The sequence below is a fragment of the Crinia signifera genome, chromosome 7 (genome assembly GCF_055691185.1).
Source record: "Crinia signifera chromosome 7, ASM5569118v1, whole genome shotgun sequence".
NCBI classification, from domain to species: Eukaryota; Metazoa; Chordata; class Amphibia; order Anura; family Myobatrachidae; genus Crinia; species Crinia signifera.
Window position 1 is genome coordinate 62,110,549 of NC_139223.1, and position 25,094 is coordinate 62,135,642.

A 25,094-nucleotide genomic window follows, 5' to 3' on the forward strand; every position below is an offset into this window, starting at 1 on the left:
AAAATGTCCATGGCAGGAAGCTGCTTAGCATACAGCTCTTATAATAAAGTATAAGGCACCATGATATCACAGGTATGGCGTGCTTAGTAGTGTATACGGTCATTGCTGTCAGTCACTCAGGGGCAGAGTTAATAAGCTCGGTGAAGTGATAAAGTGTCTGTTTCTTATAACCGGCCAATCAGCTCCTACCTGTGAAGTTACAGCAGGGTTGCCGACTTTTAAAAGCTCCTCTCCGGGAGAAGAAAAGGGGGACAAGCACAAGGCAAGTCGAGCAGCGCTAGGAATAATATAACCAGATGATTGGAAAGGTACAAATAATTTTTACTCACATAAAATACACAATAAAATACACAATATTACATAACAATAAAAAATGGTATGGGGGGGGTAATAAAAGTAAATTGGAATTAAGATATAAAAAATGACCAAGCCTCAATGGATTAGTGCACAGATTGATGGAGAAGAAAACACTTTTGGTAGTGATTGGGTATATATTACCACACGATTGACCAGGTCCCAGGTTGGTGGAGAAAGTCCTCACAATATATGCGGAATGGCTGTTATCGCCGCTGGAGGATGTGGTAGTCGCTGTAGCTCACTGGTGGAATATTACCCAAATAGGGAGATGAGCAGAGGTCACCACTGGAGTACTTTTCAGCAGACCACCGACTGGGGTATCACTGGTGGAGATGGATGAAAAACGGCTTCCGTGCACAGTGATTGAAGAGCACTTGTGTGCTGAAGATGGTAATAGCAGAAGTCCTTAGCAGAACTGTGCACGGTGTCCGCCGCTGTGGAAAAAGGTATCAAGTGCAAAGTCCACGGCCAAATGGCAATTAGGTATAGAATCCAGAGGCTGGCACCAGCCTCTGGATTCTATACCTAATTGCCATTTGGCCGTGGACTTTGCACTTGATACCTTTTTCCACAGCGGCGGACACCGTGCACAGTTCTGCTAAGGACTTCTGCTATTACCATCTTCAGCACACAAGTGCTCTTCAATCACTGTGCACGGAAGCCGTTTTTCATCCATCTCCACCAGTGATACCCCAGTCGGTGGTCTGCTGAAAAGTACTCCAGTGGTGACCTCTGCTCATCTCCCTATTTGGGTAATATTCCACCAGTGAGCTACAGCGACTACCACATCCTCCAGCGGCGATAACAGCCATTCCGCATATATTGTGAGGACTTTCTCCACCAACCTGGGACCTGGTCAATCGTGTGGTAATATATACCCAATCACTACCAAAAGTGTTTTCTTCTCCATCAATCTGTGCACTAATCCATTGAGGCTTGGTCATTTTTTATATCTTAATTCCAATTTACTTTTATTACCCCCCCCATACCATTTTTTATTGTTATGTAATATTGTGTATTTTATTGTGTATTTTATGTGAGTAAAAATTATTTGTACCTTTCCAATCATCTGGTTATATTATTCCTAGCGCTGCTCGACTTGCCTTGTGCTTGTCCCCCTTTTCTTGTCTTTTTAGTGGGGAGTGACTACCCCCACCTTTGAGCAGCAGCTTACTTTGAAGTAACAGCTCGTGTCAAAGCGCCTGCATATTCCCTAGGGAATTACCTTCCTCTCCGGGAGAAGCCCGGAGAGGAGACTTTCAGCAGGAGTTCGGGGGCGGGGCTTAAATGTGACATCATTAAGCCCCACCCCCATGAAGGAAAGTTACTCAATTTGCCTATATCAGTGGAGGGGGCGGGGCTAAATGGCGCGATTATGACACTTTAGCCCTGCCCCCTCCCCGGAGATCTGCAGAGTTAAGGTCATTTAAACGCCACGGTCAGGGGGGGAGCTGCAATCAGGGGGGGGGGGGGGGGAGCGGGGGTCCCCCAGATTCCGGGAGGGTTGGCCACCTTTCCGGGGGACCGGGAGGGTGACCCAATTTCCGGGACCCTCCCAGCCATTCCGGGAGGGTAGGCAACCCTGAGTTACAGGCTTGGTTTGAAAAATGACAGGTAGGAACTGATTGGCCAGTGATAAAACCCAGCCACTTTATCACTTCACCAAGCTTAATAAATCTACCCTCAGTGCGTACTGGTCACATGACTGCTCCGGATGGAATATGGTCTCCATAATACAATCTGTATTATGGCTATACAGAGTGGAACGATACAGGTCAAGTAGAACATAGCATCATGGAGGCCTAAAAATAAGCTGGATACAAAAGAGAGGAAAATAAAATAATTACATTGATGCATACAGACAGAATACATTTTACTCAATCCTTCATCACGCATATGCTTTTATCTCTATGGATGCAATGCAAATTTATTCTAATAACAAGTAATATCCATATGTACACAGATGCTTAACTTTAGGTCACTTATCGTTAACACAGACGATAGGATAACACCAGGTTGTGTAACAATTTACAAATGAATGAATACAGCTATTTACATATGCCTTTATGGAGATCCTGTAATGTATTCTCATAGAGGCAACCCGTCCTAAAACAGTATTTATTCCATTAATACACCATACTGCCAGATGGTGGCACCAAACGGCCATCATGTGGGGACCATTAGCAGTAACTTGTCCAAAATAATTGACCCGGTCTTCCGATATGGATATAAAGAGACAGTTATGTTTATAAGTACAGTGAAAACCAATTATCCGTGTAGTTAGTGGCAATTACACAATGATTACTACAAATTAACACATGTTTTCATGCCAAGCGGTGTGTTCTGTATACGGATATAGAAATGTATTTCTAAATAAAACTGGATTATGCCAATGTTTCTCAAATCTGATCCGCACGGAGCCCTAACAATGCATGTTTTCCAGATCATCTAGCTCAGGGGTTCTTAAACTCAGTCCTCAGGACCGCACACAGTTCACCTAGCAGGTGCATTCATTACTCATTGACACATTTTAAAAGATCCATAGGTGGAGCTAATTATTTCACTTGTTTCTGTGAGGAGACCTGTAAAACATGCACTGTGTGGGGTCCTGAGGACCGAGTTTAAGGACCTGTGATCTAGATGGATTCCAGCACAGGGGTGTTCTACCCTTTCACATATACATGAAAATCTACATGAACGCGCATCACCCCAGGACTAAATGCAAATAACCTGAGATTGAGGGCCTATTTCAGACCTGATTGCAGGGCTGCAAATTTGCACGGTGGCCGATCATCGATAGAATACGCATGCGCGCGGGTCACAATGCGCATATGCAAGGAAATCCTGCTAATATTCACAGGGCTACCCATTTTCATACTTGCGAAGTGCGGGATTACACTCTGGCAGGGTGATGGCTAACTATTCGCACAGCACTGCTAATTCGCCGCTGGGTAATCAGGTCTGAATCAGGCTCTAAGTCCTGGTTACACATCCCTGCTCCTGATGTAGTGGAGAGCCTGGAATTTACTGGGTTGCTACACCAGGCAAATTCCCAGGTCACATGTCTGAAAGCGGTATTGCTGACAACATAATAGATCTATAGGTGGTACTAATTATTCATGAGTAACCTTTGCATTAGAGATGTGCAGGTTCGGATTTACTCGGATCTCAAAGTGGGATCTTATTGTCGATGGGCTGTCACATGTTTTGGCTCCAAAACATGTGACAGCCGGATAGCCAATAAGATCCCACTTTGAGATCCCAGTAAATACAAACTTGCACATCTCTACTTTGAATACATGCACTGTCAGGGTTCTCTGAGGACAGACTTTGAGTAACACTAGATTATACCAATTTATTTAAATAATATTTTTTCACAATCTTTATGTTTTTCATTTGCATAGATTAAACTTTTGTATACGACTTATGACAATTAAAGTAATTATTGTAATAATATGCTGCAATTAACGCTGGTTCACTGGGGGGGGGGGTAACTTTTCCTTAATGTTCTATCAGCGCATCAGTGCATCGGCTGTCCCCTTCAATCCCCCCAGCCGATTACGGCCCAGGTGATGTATGAGCAGCCTCCTAGTTATACATCAGCATTTAGCTGCCCTGCCCGCTTTGCCAGACCAGGGCTAGCGTTGTCCTATCCCACTACAGGGACAACGCTAGCCCTGCTGCTGGCTCCGCTTGAGATCTCATGCATACCCAGTGAGCTGGCCAGGGGAATTTTTTTAAATGCGCATGCGCAGCACTGATGGGCCGCCGATAAGGAGAGCTGTGGACACAGGTTAGTACATTAGGCTGTAACAGGTGCCCCCTCGTTATGCAGGAGAAGCAGGACCCGTTATTTTACAATTGTTATGGGCATATTAATACATCTGGCCAAAAGTCCAGAAAATTCACACGGAACCAATATAGTAGCCTGGATAAGTACTAATACAAGTCTAAGTGCACTGGCAGATACTGGAGCAGATGTATTAATGGGGCCATAATGTAAAAATAATGGGTCTCACTTCTCCTGCATAACAAGGAGAAGTGGGCACACATAGCAGCCTACTAACCCCCCAGGAGACGATAAGTAGAGTCGTTATGTCCTGTGTCCACTACAGGCAGTAATGTGCATGTGTGAGACCTCGCTATTATCACAAGATCTTGAGCGCAACCTGGAGCCCCTGCAGTGGGAATAGGACAACGCTGGCCCTGGTCTGGTAAAGCAGCTGGGGCGGATTAACATCTAGGAGGCTTTTAATACATCGCCCCTAGCCACTAGTTGCTGGGGGGGGGGGGTTGAAAGGGGACAGCAGCACGTCAATCGCCGGGCTGTCCCTAGCGCACGTTAGGTGCGCTAGCAGTACATTTGAAAAAAATATGTTATCCCCCCAGTTAACTAGCGTTAAGTGCAGCAGATGCACTTATCCCTAGCTCATAAATCTGCACCAAAGCAAGCTAAGAGTTCCTTGTACCCTCTTGCAGCTACACCATAGCGGCTCCTGTAAATACTTACATAAACATGAACAAATAGCTGTATACTGTATATACAATAAATTAGGGGACAATAATACATCGCAAGACAACATGACCAGTTCAGCGAGATTAGAAGCCGGGATTTCCATAAGGAACTTGGCAGGAATAATTAGGACACACATCCGTAACCCTAGCACTTCTTAACTCACCTGGGATTTGGCTCATCAGCCTTGTTGGTTAAATGTTCATATCCATACTGATTGAGTATAGTGACAACAAACATAGGTGCCAGGGACTGGGCAGGCTTCGTGAAGAGTGCATTTGTTCCAAAGACCATGGAGGACAGTGGGGACCTACACAGTGTAAAAAAACAGCATATAAAGTGATTTTATTCAAAATAAGTACTTCTCTTCTAGTTTTATGGGTAAATGTACAGTAGATATGTGAGGGCTCAAAGTTTAGCACAAACTGATGGAAGGAGATGGACAGCTCGCTCCTTGCTGAACTGCTGGGTTAGGGGCATAAGAGTCAGTATTTACGCAAAAGCAAGTTTCAGGGGGACTTTATATGTTGGAAAAAATCCCTACTTGCAGGAGGTTGCACAGAATTTGAGGTAACAAAAATTTTATTTTTATTTTTTTTAGAATAATTTTTGTTTCTTTTAAATAAGCAAAAAACAATGTCCCAGTGGCGTAACTTCAAATATTGCGCCCCCCCTCCAAAGGTTTCTGGTGCCTCCCCCCCTCCCCACCCACCACCCATATACTTACTTTCTCAGCAGAGTCCGGCTGGTGGGAGCTGGGATGTGATCGGTGCGGGTGGGAGCTGGGGTGCCTGTCAGCGCTGCGGTGGTCACGGCTCCCATCCTGGTTTCATTCTGATACGAAGAACGGACCATCACAAAATGTCCGCCCCCATACAGCAGACAGTTTCAGAGAACTGTCTGCTATATGGGGGCGGACATTTTATGATGGTCCGTCTCCATAGGCTCAGAATGAAGTCAGGACGGGAGCCGGGACCACCGCAGCGCTGACAGGTAAAGCTGCGGTGCATATGGGGGGGGGGGGGGGGGGCATTACAATAGCAACCGGGGCTGCAGTGCTATTGTTATGCCACTGCAATGTCCATACGATACAGTTGCACATCCAGTGTACACACTGCTCAGGTACAAAGCAAAACAGACAATTTATGCAGTGAAACATGAAAACACTGAGTGCCTATTAATGGACCTCAAGGGTTAGAAAAGCCAAGATGAGACGATTATGTGATGTGGTTAAATATGGTATTTGAGAATAGCATTCAGTCAAGTGTTACAATATGAAGTGCTAAGGGGGAGGAAAGGAAGAAAGGAGAGAAATGGGGGGGGGGGGGGGGGGTGTAGCGGCTGGTTCTGTTTGTGTGCGGTGAGATTACAGTGATATGAAATAGAATGAGCGTATGAATGTGGTCATATAGGGTTTAGAGGAGGTTCGGCCCCGAAGTGTATTGTCCACGGTGACCAGGTCTTAATAAAGAGGTCAGGAGTATCCTGTAATATCGCAGTAATTCGTTCTAGTCTGTAGGTTTGCCATATAGCTTTAATAGTAGCGGTTATTGTAGGGGGTGTGACGACTTTCCAGTTTGATGCAGTTTGACATTTGCCCGTGTTCAGAATATGTTTGGCTAGCTTTTGTTGGTGATGAAGAGCTTGAGGGATAGGGCGGGACAGTAGAGAGTAATAGAGGGAACTTGGGATTGTGATATCAAGGACGTCAGTTATTCATTTATGAATTTTATTCCAGTAACAACGGAGGCGGGGGCAATGTTTTGATTTTTATTATGTCAATTTGTTATAGTGATTTATTAGCTAGCTAGGAAGCAGGTATTTCAGGTATGTAATAACATACAGCATTTCTCAGTCCTGGTATACAAAACATTCTTATGCAAGTGATGCTTCCGCTATCAGTCTACATTACACAGCACAGGATTGTACTGGAGATGAGACACCGTTACATTGGAAAGAACAGGTGGCACCAGATCAGCTAATCAGCAAATGAGACTTTAGACCAATGAAAGTCTCTTTTAACGGCTATTGTACAAAGGAACCGATTCAGACCCCTACAAAGGGCTGCAAATTTGGTCATCATATCATTCGATGGGGAGTGATTTTTCCTGCGTACAGGGCTGCGAACACAATTGCAGCCACACACTGGGGCTGGGGGAAGGAGCTCGGCGGGGAGGTGTTTACCTGCTCGCTGGGCTTGGAATACTTGCAGTCCAGCGAGCAGGTCTGAATTGGGCCCAAAGTACTGTATAAGCAGATCACTTATGGTGAAGCAGTCTGTGTAGGTTTCAAGACGAAGAGGAAAAGTAGTATACCTGTAAAAGACTATATGGCAGTGGTTCCCAAACTGTGTGCCGTGGCACCCTGGGGTGCCTTGAGGGAATTGCAGGGGTGCCCTGGGTTGATGGTCCAGGACCAATTCAAGTTATTTATAATCAATATAATAGTCAAATTATGGACAAACAGAAGTACATTTTGTCCATTACCACATAACTGATCCTAAGGATGAGATATAAACACATTGTACTGTATTTACGTAAATTTAATATTTGTTTCTGGCTTTCTCAATGAGAAACCTTTAGCCTAGGGGTGCCGCGAAAATTTTTTTGATGCTTCGGGGTGCCGTGAGTCAAAAAAGTTTGGGAACCCCTGCTATATGGTTTTCTATTTGTTTGCTCCCCTCCACTAATAAGGGTGAATTGGACTTACCCTGCGATATACACCATGAGCAAGACATTCTTATTTCTTAGCAGTGCACAGAGTTTAAGTAAATAGTTGTACACACACCAGGACGATCATGACTGTGAGCAGATTGTAAGACAATCATACGATGGCTCCAATTCAGGGATGTTTTTCAAAACACTGGTTTGGGACAAGTCATTAATCTGAGCTTGTACCTGGCCCTATAGCAGCTGCAAACGATATGCCTTCTAACGTACAGTAAGATTCAGTATAGTAAAAAAGAAAGTCATTTTGGGTCTGAAACAAAGAATGTTGCTATGCAAGGGGTTCAAATACATTTATATTGTTTCTCTGCAGGGTAAATACTGGCTGTTTTGCATGTAGACCACGCCTTTATTTTTACACAGCAACTTAGATTTTAGTTTCAACACACCCCACCCAAATTTAAAGGGGGGGGAATGCAATCTGCCGCCGCTATTTCCAACGAGGTAAATAGCGGCGGCTCCCTATTCAAGCTTTAGAAGTTGTCAGGCCCGTTCTGCCGATAACAGCCGTGGATTGTCGCGATCCTGGCCGCAGACCGGCCCTTTGCGCCGATTGGCAGGTGGGACATGGAATCCCGCCTGTTGTTCTGCAGTCGATCAGACCGCAAATGGGCCAGGATCACGGCTGTCTGGAGAGATCAACAGCCGTGATCCTGGATTGAATACCCCCCTAAATCTCTGCACAGGTTACATCTGCCCCATCTGCAGTGCAACATGGTTGTGCCCATTTGCGTGCTTTTTTGCTTTGCTAACAAAGCTGAAATCAGGCCTGAAGCACACAGGGCAAGTACACGTTCTGCAAAAGTCTCACAGGTTCTGATACAGAGATGCACGTAAGAGAATTGGCAGGACGGTAACCTGTGTCTTGCTGCACAATTGATGTACTGCATTTTGTCCTTATGGCCCCTTGCTCAAATCAGTGTACAAGTGTTTCATAGCCCTGTACATGTTTCACTTCTAACAAAACTGGGAATACAGTACTATTTATATAAAATGGGATAACCCGAATATCTTTAACAGGGTTCCCCAGACAGGCAGAAATAATGGAATAAGTATTAATAAGATGTAGGTCACGTAATTACCAGATTGCCACAGACCAGTTTTGCAGGATGAACATGTAATGCACATCCAGCGTTTCTCAGTTGATGGTATACAGACAGATAGAAAGCAGTAAAACCATTTTAGAAAGTATTAGATGTGCATCTAGAAACTTGTTCAGATTATAGAGGCTACTGTAAATCTTATATCAACTTGTAACATTAGGTGGTGTATTCAATGCTTTTTGCGAGCCGCAGGGTCAGTATTCAACTGACCCCCCTGCACACGCCATTTCCCCTCGCTGGGTTACGAGGGGAAATGGAGATGGTCGCACGTAGGAGAGCTCCGTCCTCCATCCTTGGAGCTCCTATCCCCGGCAAAGGGAAGCTCAGCGTTGCGTGGATGGGGAGGATGGAGACTGGGGAGTCCCTGGTGCCGGGTGAGGCATCCTCCGGTCAGAGACGGAGATGCCGCGGTCCCCCAGATGCGGAGATGCCCGGTGTGGGGAAGCATCGGCTGCTGGTTGGCCTGCAGGACTGGGCTGCTGCGAGTCAGCCTGGAGGTCCCGCTGGCAGCCCAGAGAGTGTGCCCTGTGCTCAGCAGCGGTGGAGTAGCAGCAACCGGAGAGCCGGCAGCAGGGAGAGGAAGTCCCGGTGGCCATGGAGTCCGGCCTGGCCCGGAAGTGATGGCACATCTGTGGGTCACACTGAATGTCCCAGGGGCCGGTAGGGTCACCTCACCACCACCCCCAGCGGCCCGCACAGCGGCACCCCCTGGCATCATTGACTCTCCCCCCACCCCACGCTGGCCTTCCCTACAGGAAGATGGTGCTGCAAATGGCTGCCTAGGAACACTGTGCACTCAGCCTTATGTCTCCCATGTGATAACTATACTGTCTCTGCTATAATCTCTGCTGTTCTTGCTCATACGGTTACCTACCTGGCTGCTGCAACGACCAGTGGCGCCACTGATGGCTGCCTAGGTGCTGTGCAGCTTGGCGCCGTATATCTTCCCTGTGTGATAACTGTACTGTCCCTGCTTATATTGTTACCTACCTGGCTGCTGCAAGGACCAGTGGCACCGCTGATGGCTGCCTAGGTGCTGTGCAGCTCGGCAGGTATGTGTTCCCTGCATGTAATGTCTTAACAAATGGATGTAATGCGCCCCCCCCCCACCCCCCATTCCTGCTCAATGCTGCACTGTAATCCACAAAAAATTCCTAGTGTGCTCATGCACACATGGCCAACAAAGTTGATTCTGATTTCTGATTCTGAGTGTTGAATTCACGGATGTGTTTTGGACAATCCGCAGCCGCTTTTGCCGACAGGCCCACTTCCCAACACAGCCGTAACATTGAATGCCGGAACAAAGTTTCTGTTGAGCTGAGCGAAAACGGCCCGGGATTCCGACTATCGGAATATTTCGACAGTCAGAATCCCTGATTGAATACTGCCCTTTGTCTATGGGTGTGGTATGGGGTTCCGACAGTCGGGATCCCAACGTCGGGTAAATGACTGTCGTTATCCTGACTGTCGGGACCGCGTCCGGCACCCTTTGTCTATTATTTCTTTATTGCATCTATAGAAAATGCCAGACATAATTGGATTGGTTCTTATGGGCAAAGTCACCACATTTTTTTTTTATTTTTAGCTTTAGTAAATTTCCCCCTTAGTCCCATTTTGTATTTTTTGTCCATATCTTATGATGGTATGTACTCTAGGTCACGCCTAGGCACCCTGAGGCTCTCCAGCTGTGAAACTAAAAGTCCCAGCATGCCTTGTTAACACTCTCTAATAGCAAAACTGTGACAAGGCATGCTGGGACTTATCTTACATTCTGAAATGGTAAAAGGAAGGTGATTGAAATGCAAACAGAATGCTGAGTATACACATAAAATATTACACATGCATCTTATGTAATCACGTCTGCTCCTGTTTGCCATACGCGCCAGCTGCTGATATCATTATAGTTGGTGCTTATGTGCACCCTGTTTGGAAAATAACTCAATGTGATAATTCTGTTTTTCAGAAGATTACTTAGAAGGTATATCACTTACTTGCGCTTGTAGTTTGCCAAATCAGCATCCACAATATCAGCCAATGGCAGATTAAATAAGCTAAATGAGGCATACACTAACACCCTGGGAAGAAAAGAAAACCATTTAGAGAAATGAGTCCTTTACAATCTTAACTGAATAACAATACTAATATCCAATACAAATAATGTAACTGATATTGTTGTTATGGATCATTTGTAACCGATATATTTTTGGTAATGGATCATCTCCGTATGTTTGGACAAAACTATTTTCACATACTATCACATGATACATTATCAGTTACAGTGGTTAAACGACAAACATACAATATAAAACTCTTAATTTAATTATTTTTTTGGTAATCTGTTTTTATAAGTTAAGAAACATATAAACAGAAATTTGAACAGTGGACAAAAGTATAACAAAATGATGATATATGTCAAAAGCATAGGAAATAACCCGAGACTAATCAGGCTATGCTACACATTAGTATAACAATCAGTACTATTTTTCTGGAAAAATAGGTTCAGGAACTCCAGGTCTGTGGGTGGATCAATTAAATAAAAAAAAAACCATATATAATAGAGAGAGGGACTGAGAGATAGATGTATATATTGTATTTAGAAACAAAGACACTCACAGGTGACTTTAAAATAAAACTTATCTTATAAAAAGTACATTTTTAGTTCATGATGATGTCATATTTAATTAGAGGTTCAGGAACTGAGTTCCTGCTGGTTCCTGCTGAAAAATAGCACTGATAACAATGCATAGAAAGTTAAGGAAAAAGACCATTGTGAATTGTCCCCAATGTATAGCAGTGTTAAAGCTATAGGGTATTACCAGGTACATCCGCGCAAAAGTATTAAAAGTATTGAATTGAAGTTCTAGGGATAAAAATATGGTATAAGAAAAGAGTAAAGTATAGGAAGCATGGTAGAAAGGGGTAAATATAGAAGGGGGGGGGGGGTAAGTGTCCAGCGTCTGATCCTTGTCTAGGGGGAATGATGTCCACATATCTTAAGCCCAAGCACACACGCTTAGATTTTCCCCTGTTTTCGATTCGATTTTGCTTATAGAAGCAAAATCAAATCCACATCAAATGGTTTTTAGGACACTTTCGATCTGTATTCGATTCGATGCGCGCTCCCGTTTTCTCAAAATCGAATAGAAAAATCTACTGTGCAGCCAAGGAAATCTCAAATTCGTTTCAGTAAATCAAAAAAGTACATTGTGCCTACATTGTAAAATCGAAATCGAATGCAAAAGTACAGATCTAATGCCAAATCGAATGGGATGATCTAATGCCAGATCTAATAGAAAATCAAATCTAACATCAAATTTAAAGCAAATCTAAGCGTGTGTACAGGGCTATAGACAGCGAAGCTAGCTAAATTTTAGGAGACTTTAGGCCATGTAGGAGGAGTAAAGGGAGGACTCTTTAAATTCCAGCCAGGGTAACAAAGTCACATTAAATGTGGTAAATTTCCCTGTTATGAAGGTTATGATATCTTCCATGTCCATGAAGTAATCTATTTTTTTAAGCCAATCTTTGATTGAGGGAGGGCTCTCTGATTTCCATAGGATCGGGATAAGTGCCTTAGAGGCATTATCTAGGCTAATTTCATTCTAAATTCTCTGCTTTTGTTGGTTACTGCTGAAATACAACAAGTGTTTTGTGATATTACATTGAGATGTAGGATGATATTGGGGCTTGAACAGGACAAACGCATAGAACGAAGGATGGAGAGGGTCTGCGCATATGTGAATAGTACACTCTCTGAGGTGCTCGCACTGTGAAGGGAGGAAAGGGGGAACGCCGTATGTAATGTTTGCTGTCCTCTGAATCTCCCAAAACGGCGAGGTTCACTGCAAATGCAGCAAGCCGGCTGTATATAGCAGCGAGCATGCCAATTTGATGGCCGCACTGGCCATTTCCACCTTACTGAAAAGAACCAGTGAGGTGGAAATGGCGAGTAAAGGAGGGGTCAGTTAAATACTGACCCGCGAGCTACTGTATAACGGTGAGCTATCAGCGCTGCTCGCCGTCATAGCTCCCCTAAGGGCATAGCTCACTTGTGTGCAAGACAAATACAGGCCTTGTAACGAAAGTATCCCCAATGTGATTTCACACAGCAGGTTTTTTTTTCCTATGCATTTAGGATTCTTGATAATGAGCCACATGTTGTAATTGTTTCCCACCTGATCCGGTTTCTCCCCTGGAGGATAGCAACATCATCACCATGCAAAGAAAATACGTGTCATATTTAGGATCTATAGTTTTGAAGTTAGTTATTTGAGATTCCACTGTTCTAATGTGTAATGTCTCTATTCTGTGATATTCATATACTGATGAGGGGAGATATTATCTCATCCTACTCACGCTATCATGTTCAACACCAGGGATCTGATGAAAAATGTTAGAGTAAACATATGAAATGTTGGAGCGATTATACGCTACGTTTGGTGACTTAGTAAGAACTCCGAAGAGTGCGACATTGATATAACTGGATATCGCACATAACTCCTGGGAAGGCAATTTATATTATTTATATAGCGCACACATAGGGGGTCATTCTGGTTGATTCGCAAGGCTGCGAATTTGCAGCCTTGCGAGTCCACCAAACCCCAGTCGCCCCCAGCTCTTGTTCAACTACACATACCAGCATGCCCTGCAATAGTTGTAGCATGGCTACATAGCAAAACTGTAGCAGGGCATGCTGGGATGTGTAGTTCCACAACAGCTGGAGGGCCGAAGGTTCCCCATCCCTGCCCTAAACCCAAAATACCATAGTAATATATACAATTCTCTCTCTTTACATGGGATACGGTCATTTGGTCTACAGCATGTTGGTCGACAAGCATTGGGTCAACACCATTAGGTCGTCACAAGCATTAGGACAATAGTGTCTAGGTCGACATGGGGTTTTTCACTGTTTTTTTGAGCCGGCAGGTGGTACTTCGTGCCCTACCACCCACTAGGGAGTGGTGGGACAATAAAATAGTGTGCCCAAAGCATGGCGAGCGAAGTGAGCGGTGGGGCGCACTTCAAACTGTGTCCATGTCGACATTCAGGTAAAAAAAACAAAAACGGTGAAAACCCCATGTCGACCTAAACACTGTAGACCTAATGCTTGTGTCGACCTAATGTCCTGTCGACCAAACGATCCCAACCCCTTTAAATTACATGTGCAAAAAAAAAAAATCCATTTCCTGATGGATGTAAGGGCCACTCACGTTAGCTCAGTGTTTACCGGTAGGAGGTGCACCAGCCTGTGGCACCAGTTCATAGGATTATGGATTCCTCACTGAGCACAGTGAACCGATGAGTATGCTGTGAAATATTAGTTGAGCAGGCAAAATGGCAGCCTGCTTAGTGCTGTGGGGCAGGAGACGGGAGCATTGCAGATGTGATGTGTGCTGATTACAGCTATATTATGATTTAACTCAAACTGCAGCTTCTCTTGTTATAGCTAAAAATGTGCCAGAGGACAAGAGAATAATAAGAAATGTGTTTAAACAAGACAGTGACAGACACCAGAAGCAGGAGATGCTGACTTACATGTTAATGATGAGGAACGCGGCCAGGACAAAGTAATGCTGGGGCCCTATTAACATCATCAGAACTGCGCATACAGCTTCTATGTAGAATCCATACAAGATGACCTTGTAGTACCCGATTCTCAACAATAAAGAGTGACTTATCAGCACAAGCAACTGAAACACAAAGGAAAGGGATTTGTTAGATGTGATATATAGTACATTTAACGCAATAGTCCCAAACAAAACCCAGTGCACTTATAATCAGGATCACCATGAGAAATGTCAGGTCCTTATTTATTTACAGTGTCTTATATAGCGCAGCAGATTCCGTTGCGCTTTACAATGGTAGACAATGATAAAACAAACTGGGTAACAACAGACAGACTTGGAGGTAGGAGAGCCCTGCTGCAAGCTTACATTCAGTAAGGATCTCCATTACCACCATTACCCAAAAGGGCCACCATTAAAGAAAACGTATGTATTTCACATTGAATGGGTACGAATACTACCATTCGATCTTAGTAAATTCCCCCCTGAATGTACTTGAGTTTACCTGAGGGAAAATAAAGCCAGCTCCATACATGATGCTCCTGACAAATGAAGGGAGCGCATCTTTGGGGATGAGGTTATCAGCGAAAATCATCATGAAGTTGCTGCAGAAAGTGGCATGAAAGACTTGGAAGAAGTTCATAGACACAAAAAGCAGGAAGTTCTTCTGAGTAAGGATCTGTTTAGTGAGTGACAGCACAGAGGCCCAAGAGAGCGCAGCCTCAGGCCGACTGGCGCTCTCCGCAGCCTTTTCCTGCAGCTCGTACTGGCTGACGCTATACAATCCGGTATAACACATGCAGGCGGTGGACAGGACCGCCACAAACACAACAAATGTCTGAAAGCTGGGAAAGTTTTCCATGTTGTCGGAGAGGAGTCCGCAGAAAAGGATGCTTGATGAGCCCAGCAATGAAGCCACTTGATTATACTTAATGAGCTGGAGGCGGCTTTCGTGCTTGGTTGATATCTCGGCAAACAGGGCACATTGGGCAAGTAGAACAAAGGTAAGCATGCCATCAAAGATACAAAGTGCCACCATGAGATGCATGCCACTAAGCCATTCGCCCTCCGAGTAATCCTTCCAGGGAAACCACGGAAGCAAGAAGGCCAGGGCATAAAATGGGGCTCCGTACAAAATGGAATGGCGACGGATGGAGCAAAACTTTAATTTGGAGTTATCTTGTAAGTAGCCAAATAAGGGGTCATTGAGGGCATTCCAGATCATGAACACAACCTAAAAAATAGCAAAGTATTAGTAATTTGTGAACGAAGAAAGAATATACAAATTTTTTATTGTTTAGTAGAACTGTAAGTACAAATCCATATTCTTTTCAGTGTCAGATATGCTAGTATATATCGCTTTTGATTTCCACTACAAGCCCCAGATTTTACCTGATTGTTCTACCTCTGGTCTTGCTCAAGTTTGTATTTACTCACTTATGGGACTTGAGGGGTGGTTTGCAAAAAATCTTTAATGGACAAAACCATGCTAAACTGCAGGTGGGGCTGATGTAAGAGAGAGATTTACATTTGGGTGAGAGTAAATACTGTCTGCTTTATTTTTACACTGCAATTTAGATTACAACTTGAACACACCTCACCCACATCTTACTCTCTCTGCACCTGTTACATCTGCCCCAGCTGTAGTGCACATGGGCCCTTATTCGGATTGAGTTGGACAGCTCCGTGTGCGGTCGGGCGGCCGATGTTTGCGCATGTGCAGAGGCGTATCTGCGCATGTGCGAATGCCTCGCACGTCCGAACACGGCGTGAGTTCCGTGCAAAAAACGATCATACGGAACCATCCAAGCAGGGGGTGGAGAGGGGTGTGAAGGGATGTTTGGGCTCATTACCATATGCGCACACCCCACATTTCATGGGAGTTCCCATGAAAACGCTGGGCGTACGTATGGTAATGCGGCCGTGACGCACGTGTGGGGGCGGACAGCTGACATAGTCGGATGTCATCTGCCCGCCCATATCTCTGCTTTCATAAGGAGAGATGTCCGAGTGGTCTGGAGAAGTCGGTGCTGCCTGACCGCTCGTTCCATCATTCGATGGTCGGTGACCATCGGAAGTTAGGGGAGGTTCCGACAGATGGAGGAGGTGTTCACATGAATCATCCACTCGCGGTCCGTTTGCTCTGTGTCTTACCGCATACGGACGGTGTGAGCGATCCGCACGGTAGGCGGGACTAAGAACACTCGGTTCCTGTACGAAATACGCATCCGTCCGAATCAACTAGAATAAAGGCCATGGTTTTGTCCATTAAGGAAGGAGTTTGCTTTTGCAAACCAACCTGAATTAGGAACAATTCAGACCTGCTCAATGGGCTGCAAATGTTCAGAGCCCAGCAAGCAGGTCAACGCAGTCCACCAGCTTTTCCACCCAGCCCCTATACACGGCTGCAAATGTGTTCACAGCCGAGCACACAGGGTAAATCCATTCAGAAATATTCACTGTCGAATGTATTCCTCCCTGCTCACAGTTTAGCCACTCAGTGGCTGCGAAGGCCATTGGGAGAAGGACGCTGCTGCCGACGTCAGCGGCCCTCCCTCCTAACAGCCATCAGCGGCCCTCCCTCACGGAAAACATCACTGAACCGCCCCCAAATGCCTGGCACCAGTCAATCATTTTCCCAAGCTCTGATAAAAGCCCACAACACACCACCAATTCAGGGAAGTTAAGTGCGACCGCTTTGCCAACCCCCACATGCATTTCTGGCAAAGCATTTTCCCAGCTCTGTGTCTTGCTCATCTTATTTTCCATCTAACTAGTGAACAATAACGTGTAATCAGGGCCGGCGCTACCCGCTCAGCAAAGGATGCAAAGCAGGTAGGCGCCGGGCAGGAGAGGCGCCCTCCCTGCTGTACATCCTCTGCTGACAGAGGCGGATTTATCGGCCGGCTCATAGGACACCAGAACCGGCCGCTATCCCTCCTGGCAGGTCCGCACGCACAACCTTCCCTCAGCCCGGCAGCAAATACTAAAACTACAACTCCCACAAACCCTTGCCATGCACAGCATGGGGTGCATTTAGGAGTTAGCAGCTTGCCTATAGGCTGTTTGTGTAAGAGAGTAGGCGGGTACTGAACTCAGCAGCAGTGGGAACTTCAAAGCAGCTGCCGGGCTGTGACTCTGGTACAGTGGTAGTGCTGAAAATGTAAGTGCAGTGGTAGCGTCAGGGGTTAATCCCCGGATCAGACATTCCCTCTGCCCGTGAGTGGATGTCACATATGCATATCATCGTAGTCTTACAGGTGACTGAGGACGGATGGTGGTGGCAGCAGCAGCAGCAAGTATGTTTGTGTATGTGCTATGCTGCTGCTACTCAGGAGGTGACCACCCAGTCTGCGCTGCCTGGCAGGGAAGGGGTTACAGGGAAGCTAATTTTCTGAGCAGAGCATTATAGCTTCCCCCTGGCCACGGAGGGATCAGGTGCTCAGGACAGGACAAGAGGGTTGCTAGTGTGGAGCATCGAGTGAGGGGGATAATGATGGATGGAGGGAGGCTTTATTTACACACTGACCTTGCAAGGGTCACACAGTCCCCACTCTGCATTAACTGTTGTTTTGGAAATCACATTGTTCTAGCCCTCATTTTATAGTGCAATATATCAGCTGCTTATCTCCAGTCTAAATAAGTTGGTATCATTGCAGTGACTTTACCTGTTATTTTACTAATACTAGAGTCTAGGAATAGTAACCCATGAATTACCAGATCCTGGCTCATTTCCTAATAGTCACTACATAGCCCCTGTACTATACATACCCCTTGTACATAGCCCCTGTACTATACATACCCCTTGTACATAGCCCCTGTACTATACATAGCCCCTGTACTATACGTACCCCCTGTACATAGCCCCTGTACTATACATACCCCCTGTACATAGCCCCTGTACTATACATACCCCCTGTACTATACATACCCCCTGTACTATACATACCCCCTGTACATAGCCCCTGTACTATACATAGCCCCTGTACTATACATAGCCCCTGTACTATACATACCCCCTGTAAATAGCCCCTGTACTATACATACCCCCTGTAAATAGCCCCTGTACTATACATACCCCCTGTACATAGCCCCTGTACTATACATACCCCCAGTACATAGCCCCTGTACTATACATAACCCTTGTACATAGCCCCTGTACTATACATACCCCTTGTACATAGCCCCTGTACTATACATAACCCTTGTACATAGCCCCTGTACTATACATAACCCTTGTACATAGCCCCTGTACTATACATAACCCTTGTACATAGCCCCTGTACTATACATAGCCCCTGTAAATAGCCCCTGTACTATACATACCCCCTGTACATAGCCCCTGTACTATACATAACCCTTGTACATAGCCCCTGTACTATACATAGCCCCTGTACTATACATAGCCCCTGTACATAGCCCCTGTACATAGCCCTTGTACTGTACATAGCCCCTGTACTATACATAGCCCCTGTACATAGCCCCTGTACTATATGCTAATGTCGGCAACTGGTGTGGGCACGCATATAGGCAATGCTACTAATGTCGGCAGCTGATGTGGGCACATGTATAGGCAGCGCTACTAACGTCGGCAACTGGTGTGGGCACGTGTATAGGCAGCGCTACTAATGTCGGCAACTGGTGTGGGCACGTGTATAGGCAGCGCTACTAAGGTCGGCAACTGGTGTGGGCACGTCTATATGCATCGCTACTAATGTCGGCAACTGGTGTGGGCACGTGTGTAGGCAGCGGTACTACTGTCGGCAACTGGTGTGGGCACTACTTGTAAGCAGAGCAACTACTTTTCGCAACTGGTGTGGGTGTTATGAATAAGCAATGCTACAAATGTGGGCATATGCAGGAGTACTCGGGGCATTATGTGTAGCATAATGTGTGTCAATCATATGGGCATTATAGTGCATGGCATATTATTTAAGGGGAATTACAGTGTGTGGCATAATGTGTAATGGGCATTATGGTGTTCTGCCCATTGATGTGTGGCATTATGAATAATGTGAATTACTGTGTGTGGTTACTATAATATGTTATGGGCTTTGAGGTGTGAAGCATAATGTGTTATGGGGATTATGGTGTTATTGGTACTTTTATGTGACCACGCCAATTCCCCATGAAGCCACGCTTCTACAATTTTGCGCGCGCCTTCGGCGCGCACTGTCCCTGTTATTTTACACATGGCACCAAAATGGCTAGTTACGGCACTGGTGCTGTGTTAGGTGAATAAGATTGTGATACAGTGTGGTGTAATTTGGAGTGGGAGCATTATTGTGTGGCTACACCCTACCTTTGTAAAGTTTGGGTGGGCGCAAATTTATAGTTTGCAGGAGGGCGCCGAACCCCCTAGCACCGGCCCTGCGTGTAATGGAGCTGATGTATCAAGCTGTGAAAACAGTGGATCAGCATAGATGTTGCTCATATCAGCTACTTCTCCATATCTCTTCCTCTATGGGTGACGAGAAACTGTCACTTTTCTATTTAATTTTATTTGACTATACATATTGTCCCGAATTCATTTCTGAATAAGAGAATCAAATTGGGATACAAATGAAAGTGTATGACTCCAGTGTGTCACCAAGGTGGCACAAGCCCTAACTACATCTAGAGGGGGTACAAGTAGATACCAAAGAGTCCTCTACGCCTGGCACCTCTCAATTATTTTGTGGAGGGGTGCACACTCCTTTACCAGTAACTATGCCCTGAACAAAGAAACCGGGTTCTAAGAAACAATAAGGCAGCAGTCAGTCAGCATGATCTAGGAATTTACTTGTTACAATTTGCAGGATAGTGCAAAATAGCTACAGTAATGACTAGAGACAGGATTATATGCATTTGCATATTTGCATATGCATTTGCATATTTTGCCCATTCTCACTGGTTATTGCATATTTTACCTAAAATCTAGTGATGGTGCATATTTTAGGCTCCGCACCCTTTCCACCCGCGAGTCGCAGCACTGCTTTGCCCTGCTGTTGCTGGTCGGGTAGTGGTAGAGTGTGCAGGCTGGGGCAATATGTGCGCAGTGTGGGGAACCTTGGATGTACGCTATGTCTGACACTGCTCTAGGCTGCCAATCCATGTTTATAAAAGTCAGTCGGGGCGGATGCCATTACGAAGCTCCTGAACCTTTGCCTGCCCCTGGCCTGGGACTTTACACCAAGAGACAGACTTCTGCAGCAGAGGAGGTGGGGAGAACGGTTGTGACATCACGTGGGCGGAGGAAATGCCGTGTCACAGTGAGTATGCGGCGCAGGGAGGAAGCCTTTCACTGCGCCGCCCTCACATGCTATGCTGACATTTGATCCATCGGCTCTGGAGATGAGGGTCCATGTAGTTGATGCAAGAAGATCCTAGGACGCTGCAGTCTGCTGTAGCAGCCAGGGAGAAAAAAAGTCCTGTGTACAGCACTAAACATCTGCAGATGCTGTGGGCCTATTTTTGAGGTTTATTTGCAACTAATTTTATGCTGATTTTTAAATAAATAAGTTAAAAATTTCTTTTTTTATTATTTAATGTAGCATATTTTAACACTTTTCATGCATATTTTAAGTATTTTTCATGCATATTTGCATGCATATTTCAAGCTTTTTATGGTGCATATAATCCTGTCTCTAGTAATGACATTCCAGTGATAGTGGAAACCTCTTCCAATGCCTCGGAAATGATAAATTACCTGCGCTTGATTAAAGGATCCCTCTGAGATTTTATATTGGTTAAGAAACAGCTTGACGTAGTAGAAGTGGAATATGCTGTTCATCATTCCAGCGCCTAATGTGGTCATGGAGTAAGCCAGGGCTGGCATGTGGATTCCAAGGGATAGCATCATGCTGGAAGGTCACCTAAGGGAACATAAACAGTGACACGTCTGTTATACCACCAGGAGGTTTTTATTTTTATAAATAAACACACAGAACATGATGTAATAGCGCTGATTAATTGTAGTCTGTTTTTTAACCAGTTTAGTGAGTGCTTAACTTTTATTAACAATATATAATATGTATAAAAATGGAAATGCTTTAAAACTGATGCAATGAGCTAGTAATTACATATTACTTAGTAATACCCCTTTCACATCAGCCTAAATTCCCGGGTTGGGTCCGGGAACAACCCGGGACTAGCTCTGGTGTGAAAGGTTCCATGGAGAAATTCCCAGATTAATTTGCCGGCAATTCAACCCTGCTAGGTAGCAGGGTTGCTCCCGGGTCCTTCCAGGGTTACTGGCTGGTGTGAAAGGTGCAGGGACATGTCCCTGCTTCCCGTGTTGCCTCTGCTAGTGCTGATTTGCTAGCAGGGCAACTTCTTGTTGTGGTGGACACTCACAGACATACCCAGAGACAGCATACAGCGTGCAGGGAGACACTGTGCATGTTCTGTAGCACCACAGACCCCAAGTGCATTTTAACCCCTGAAAGCCTGCAATGTGTGCCATGTCTTGGACAAATGAGGAGGTGAAAGAGCTATTAATCATTAGAGGGGAAGATGCTTTCATTTGCCTTTTAATTTGTTTTATACAAGTAAACAAAGGCTGAAACACTACAAATGTTTTGTGTCTTAATTATTAATAATCAATAATCTAATGTGATCCTAAAAAAAGGCCATTTTCAATGCTATTCTCATAGAAATGCAGGGTCATCCCGGGTTCAGTGTGAAAGGTGCCGACCCGGGTTGTCCCTGCTTCAAAAGCATGTGTGAATGGGTCCTAACCCATGAATTTCCCTGGTTGTCCCCGGAATGTAATTCCCGTGTTTGTCTCTGCATTTCTGGTGTGAAAGGGGTATAACATGCACTCAAAGGGGGGTTATTAGATCTAGCATTATACAAGTCAGAGAAGGATATAATGATGCCTCAATAATCAATAGAAACACACCAGCTATAATTTTTTGGCCAATGTTAAATCAGGTAAAAGCACCAGTACAAGACCAGGGACTGATAAATCAAATCCTGAGTCTCCAAAACAACATCTGCTTTCCCTCACAGTATTATTTACTACCTCCTAATGCAGAAGTACCTGCCATCGATAAGATAAGGGGACTTTAGGGTTCTGCTAGTAACAAAGGCAATAAATGGATAATAGTGACAATTTGCTGCACAGTTTTTAGAATAGAGAAAAAGTTTTGTATAACAAGGGTTGGCAAACTATGACACTAGTGCCAAAAAGGTGGTTGTGTGTATGGGCAACCACCCTGACCTTGGCTGTGGGGACTGACCTCAGCACTGTGCACACTGCATCTATTTTGTTTAACACTTACTCCGCGGAGTCCCATGTCGGCAACAGCTTTGCTACAGAAATCACCGGGTAAATGGTGCGGTGGCCATTTGCACGGCATCTTGCACATGCTACCACCCCAGTGTTTTACAATTTGGGGTTTATTCTGGTTGATTCGCACGGCTGCGAATTTGCAGCCTTGTGAGTCCACCAAACTACACCTTGAGAATGGTGGCCTGGCCAACAGCCATTCACAAGGGTGATTCCCTCACAGGGCCTTCGAATGATGGCGAAGGTGCACGCATATAAAAGTGACTCAAGTTACATATGTGTGGATGCACGGGAGGAATTGGGGAGGCAGCTAACATCCAGTGATGTCAGCTGGTCGCCCCCGGAACCTTGGGGCAGTTGCATGAGAATACCCAGCGTTCTCATGGAAACGCCCATGTAATGCTGGCCGTTATCATATGTAAATGGCCCAGCCGGCCCGCCACCCCATGCCCGCACACTTGGGTGCATGCGCCCAGCAAACACCCTGTTCACCTTGGCCGCATTCACCTTGCACATAACACAAAACATTGCTCCCTCCCCCCTGCAAACAATCGGGGGGGGGGCAAATGAACTAGAAGAATAACCTCCTTTATGAAATGGCCGAGATTACGTCTGCAGCAACGTCAGTTCACAATCGTTAAAGTTATGTTTCTAGAGTCACTTCCAGCAGCAGTAATGCACAATGCCCAGTTGTCATTGCAGTGCTTCCTATCAATCATTCTACCATTGTACAGAGCAGGTTAAACCAGGTGCAAGAATATAATTTGGGACCCATCCTCCAACCCAGCCCAAAGTCACAAATGCAACACAGATGTCAGGGAGAGGCAGAGGTTGACAAGGAAAGGCAATGCGTGACGAGGGTAGCAGTGGGCCCCTTAGTCCTCAGGAGCCCCAGAGCACTGCACCTGCTGCACCAATAGTAGCTCTGTCTCTGGGAGTGTCGGAGAGTACCGGCAATGGCAGATTGGAGCTTTTAATAGTTCACTGCCAACTAGAATGCCACCAACCATAATAGTGTTCATTCGCTCTCATGCCCACAGATATAATCATTCCTTGATGACAGGAGAGGCGTGTTCCCAATTCATTTCAGTGCATTCTCATATGAGAAATAAGCTGTATTTCTGCTAGAACTTTTTTTTTTATTATAATATTACAGGTCTGTGGTGTAAGAAGTAAATGCTTCCATCACATGTTTCAACATGCTGCGGTTGTAAAAATTTATACAACCCTGTACCAATCTTTAATGCTGGATTTGTCAGTGACCTGCAATTTACTGCACATTGCTCTAATTGTTATGTAATCAGAGGCACTCAGCCTGGCACCTTGCGATCACAAGCGCCAAGATGACCAGGCAGACAAAGTTCAGAAGGACATGGGAGGACTTATAGTTACACAACTCGGAAACCAATAAATTGCCCGATTCACTTCATATATGCAGCATGCGCACTCAGCATGATAAATGCACACTCAGCATATTGCATGAGGTGAGTACGCACCTTGTGGCATGCGCACACAGCATGTATCTAGCATCACACGCAGCTTGTCACATGGGCACACAGCTTGTCACATGGGCACATAGCATGCTTGTAGCATGCACTCAGCAAGTACAATGCGCACTCAGCATGTACAAGGCATACTTAGCTTTTAGCATGGGCACTTAGCTTGTCAGATGGGCACATATCATGCGCACGCAGCATATAGCTAGCATGCGCACGCAGCTTGTCACATGGGCACATATCATGCGCACGCAGCATATAGCTAGCATGCGCACGCAGCTTGTCACATGGGCACATATCATGCGCACTCAACTTGTAGCTAGCATGCGCACGCAGCTTGTCACATGGGCACATATCATGCGCACTCAACTTGTAGCATACACACTTAGTATGTACAACGCGCACTCTGCATGTACAAGGCATACTTAGCTTGTAGCCAGGGCACTCAGCTTGTAGCCAGGGCACTCAGCTTGTAGCCAGGGCACTCAGCTTGAAGCCAGGGCACTCAGCTTGAAGCCAGGGCACCCAGATTGAAGCCAGGGCACCCAGATTGAAGCCAGGGCACCCAGCTTGAAGCCAGGGCACCCAGCTTGAAGCCAGGGCACCCAGCTTGAAGCCAGGGCACCCAGCTTGAAGCCAGGGCACCCAGCTTGAAGCCAGGGCACTCAGCATAAGCTGTATAACAGGGGTATTTTTCTTTTCCTGCAATTTCCAAAGACCTGCACAAAGACTGTAGACAATATAAAGCATTAGCCGGCACTGCGTAGATACTACCAGACAGGGACAAGCCGGGGTCATGGGTGGGAAGGAACCAGCAGCTACAGCACACAACAATAGGCGGACAGCAGCTCCCACCAGTCTCGCGTTGCCCCTCGCAACACACACGCCTCGGGATTCTTCAGCTTCCAGCAGCACAACACGGAAGCCAGACTCCAGTCTTGTGGGCGTAGCTCGCCATCTTCACCCAATGGGGTCAGCTAAATTCCTATCAGGGCAGCTGGTTGGTCAATTGGTGCGGGCCGCCGCTCCAGCTCAATCAGCTATTGGTCCGTTTGTACAGCAC

The 25,094-nt window shown here is 45.6% G+C and overlaps 1 protein-coding gene across 2 annotated transcripts; it reads right to left on the reverse strand.

Annotated features, from left to right (window-relative positions):
• Positions 1 to 1,457: 1,457 nt before the first annotated feature.
• Positions 1,458 to 25,049, reverse strand: LOC146020250 (solute carrier family 68 member 1-like). 2 transcript variants are annotated; one of them, XM_083153225.1, is made up of 7 exons: positions 24,887 to 25,049; positions 20,952 to 21,117; positions 14,769 to 15,497; positions 14,235 to 14,389; positions 10,691 to 10,774; positions 5,037 to 5,180; positions 1,458 to 2,170 (listed from the first exon to the last, which is right to left on the reverse strand). In XM_083153225.1, the coding sequence occupies exons 2-7, from the start codon at positions 21,102 to 21,104 to the stop codon at positions 2,041 to 2,043; spliced, it is 1,395 nt and encodes a 464-aa protein (XP_083009351.1). In that variant the 5' UTR covers positions 21,105 to 21,117; positions 24,887 to 25,049; the 3' UTR covers positions 1,458 to 2,040. The 2 variants fall into 2 exon arrangements, with proteins under 2 accessions (XP_083009351.1, XP_083009349.1); XM_083153223.1 differs by having other exon boundaries at positions 24,806 to 25,049.
• Positions 25,050 to 25,094: the final 45 nt, after the last annotated feature.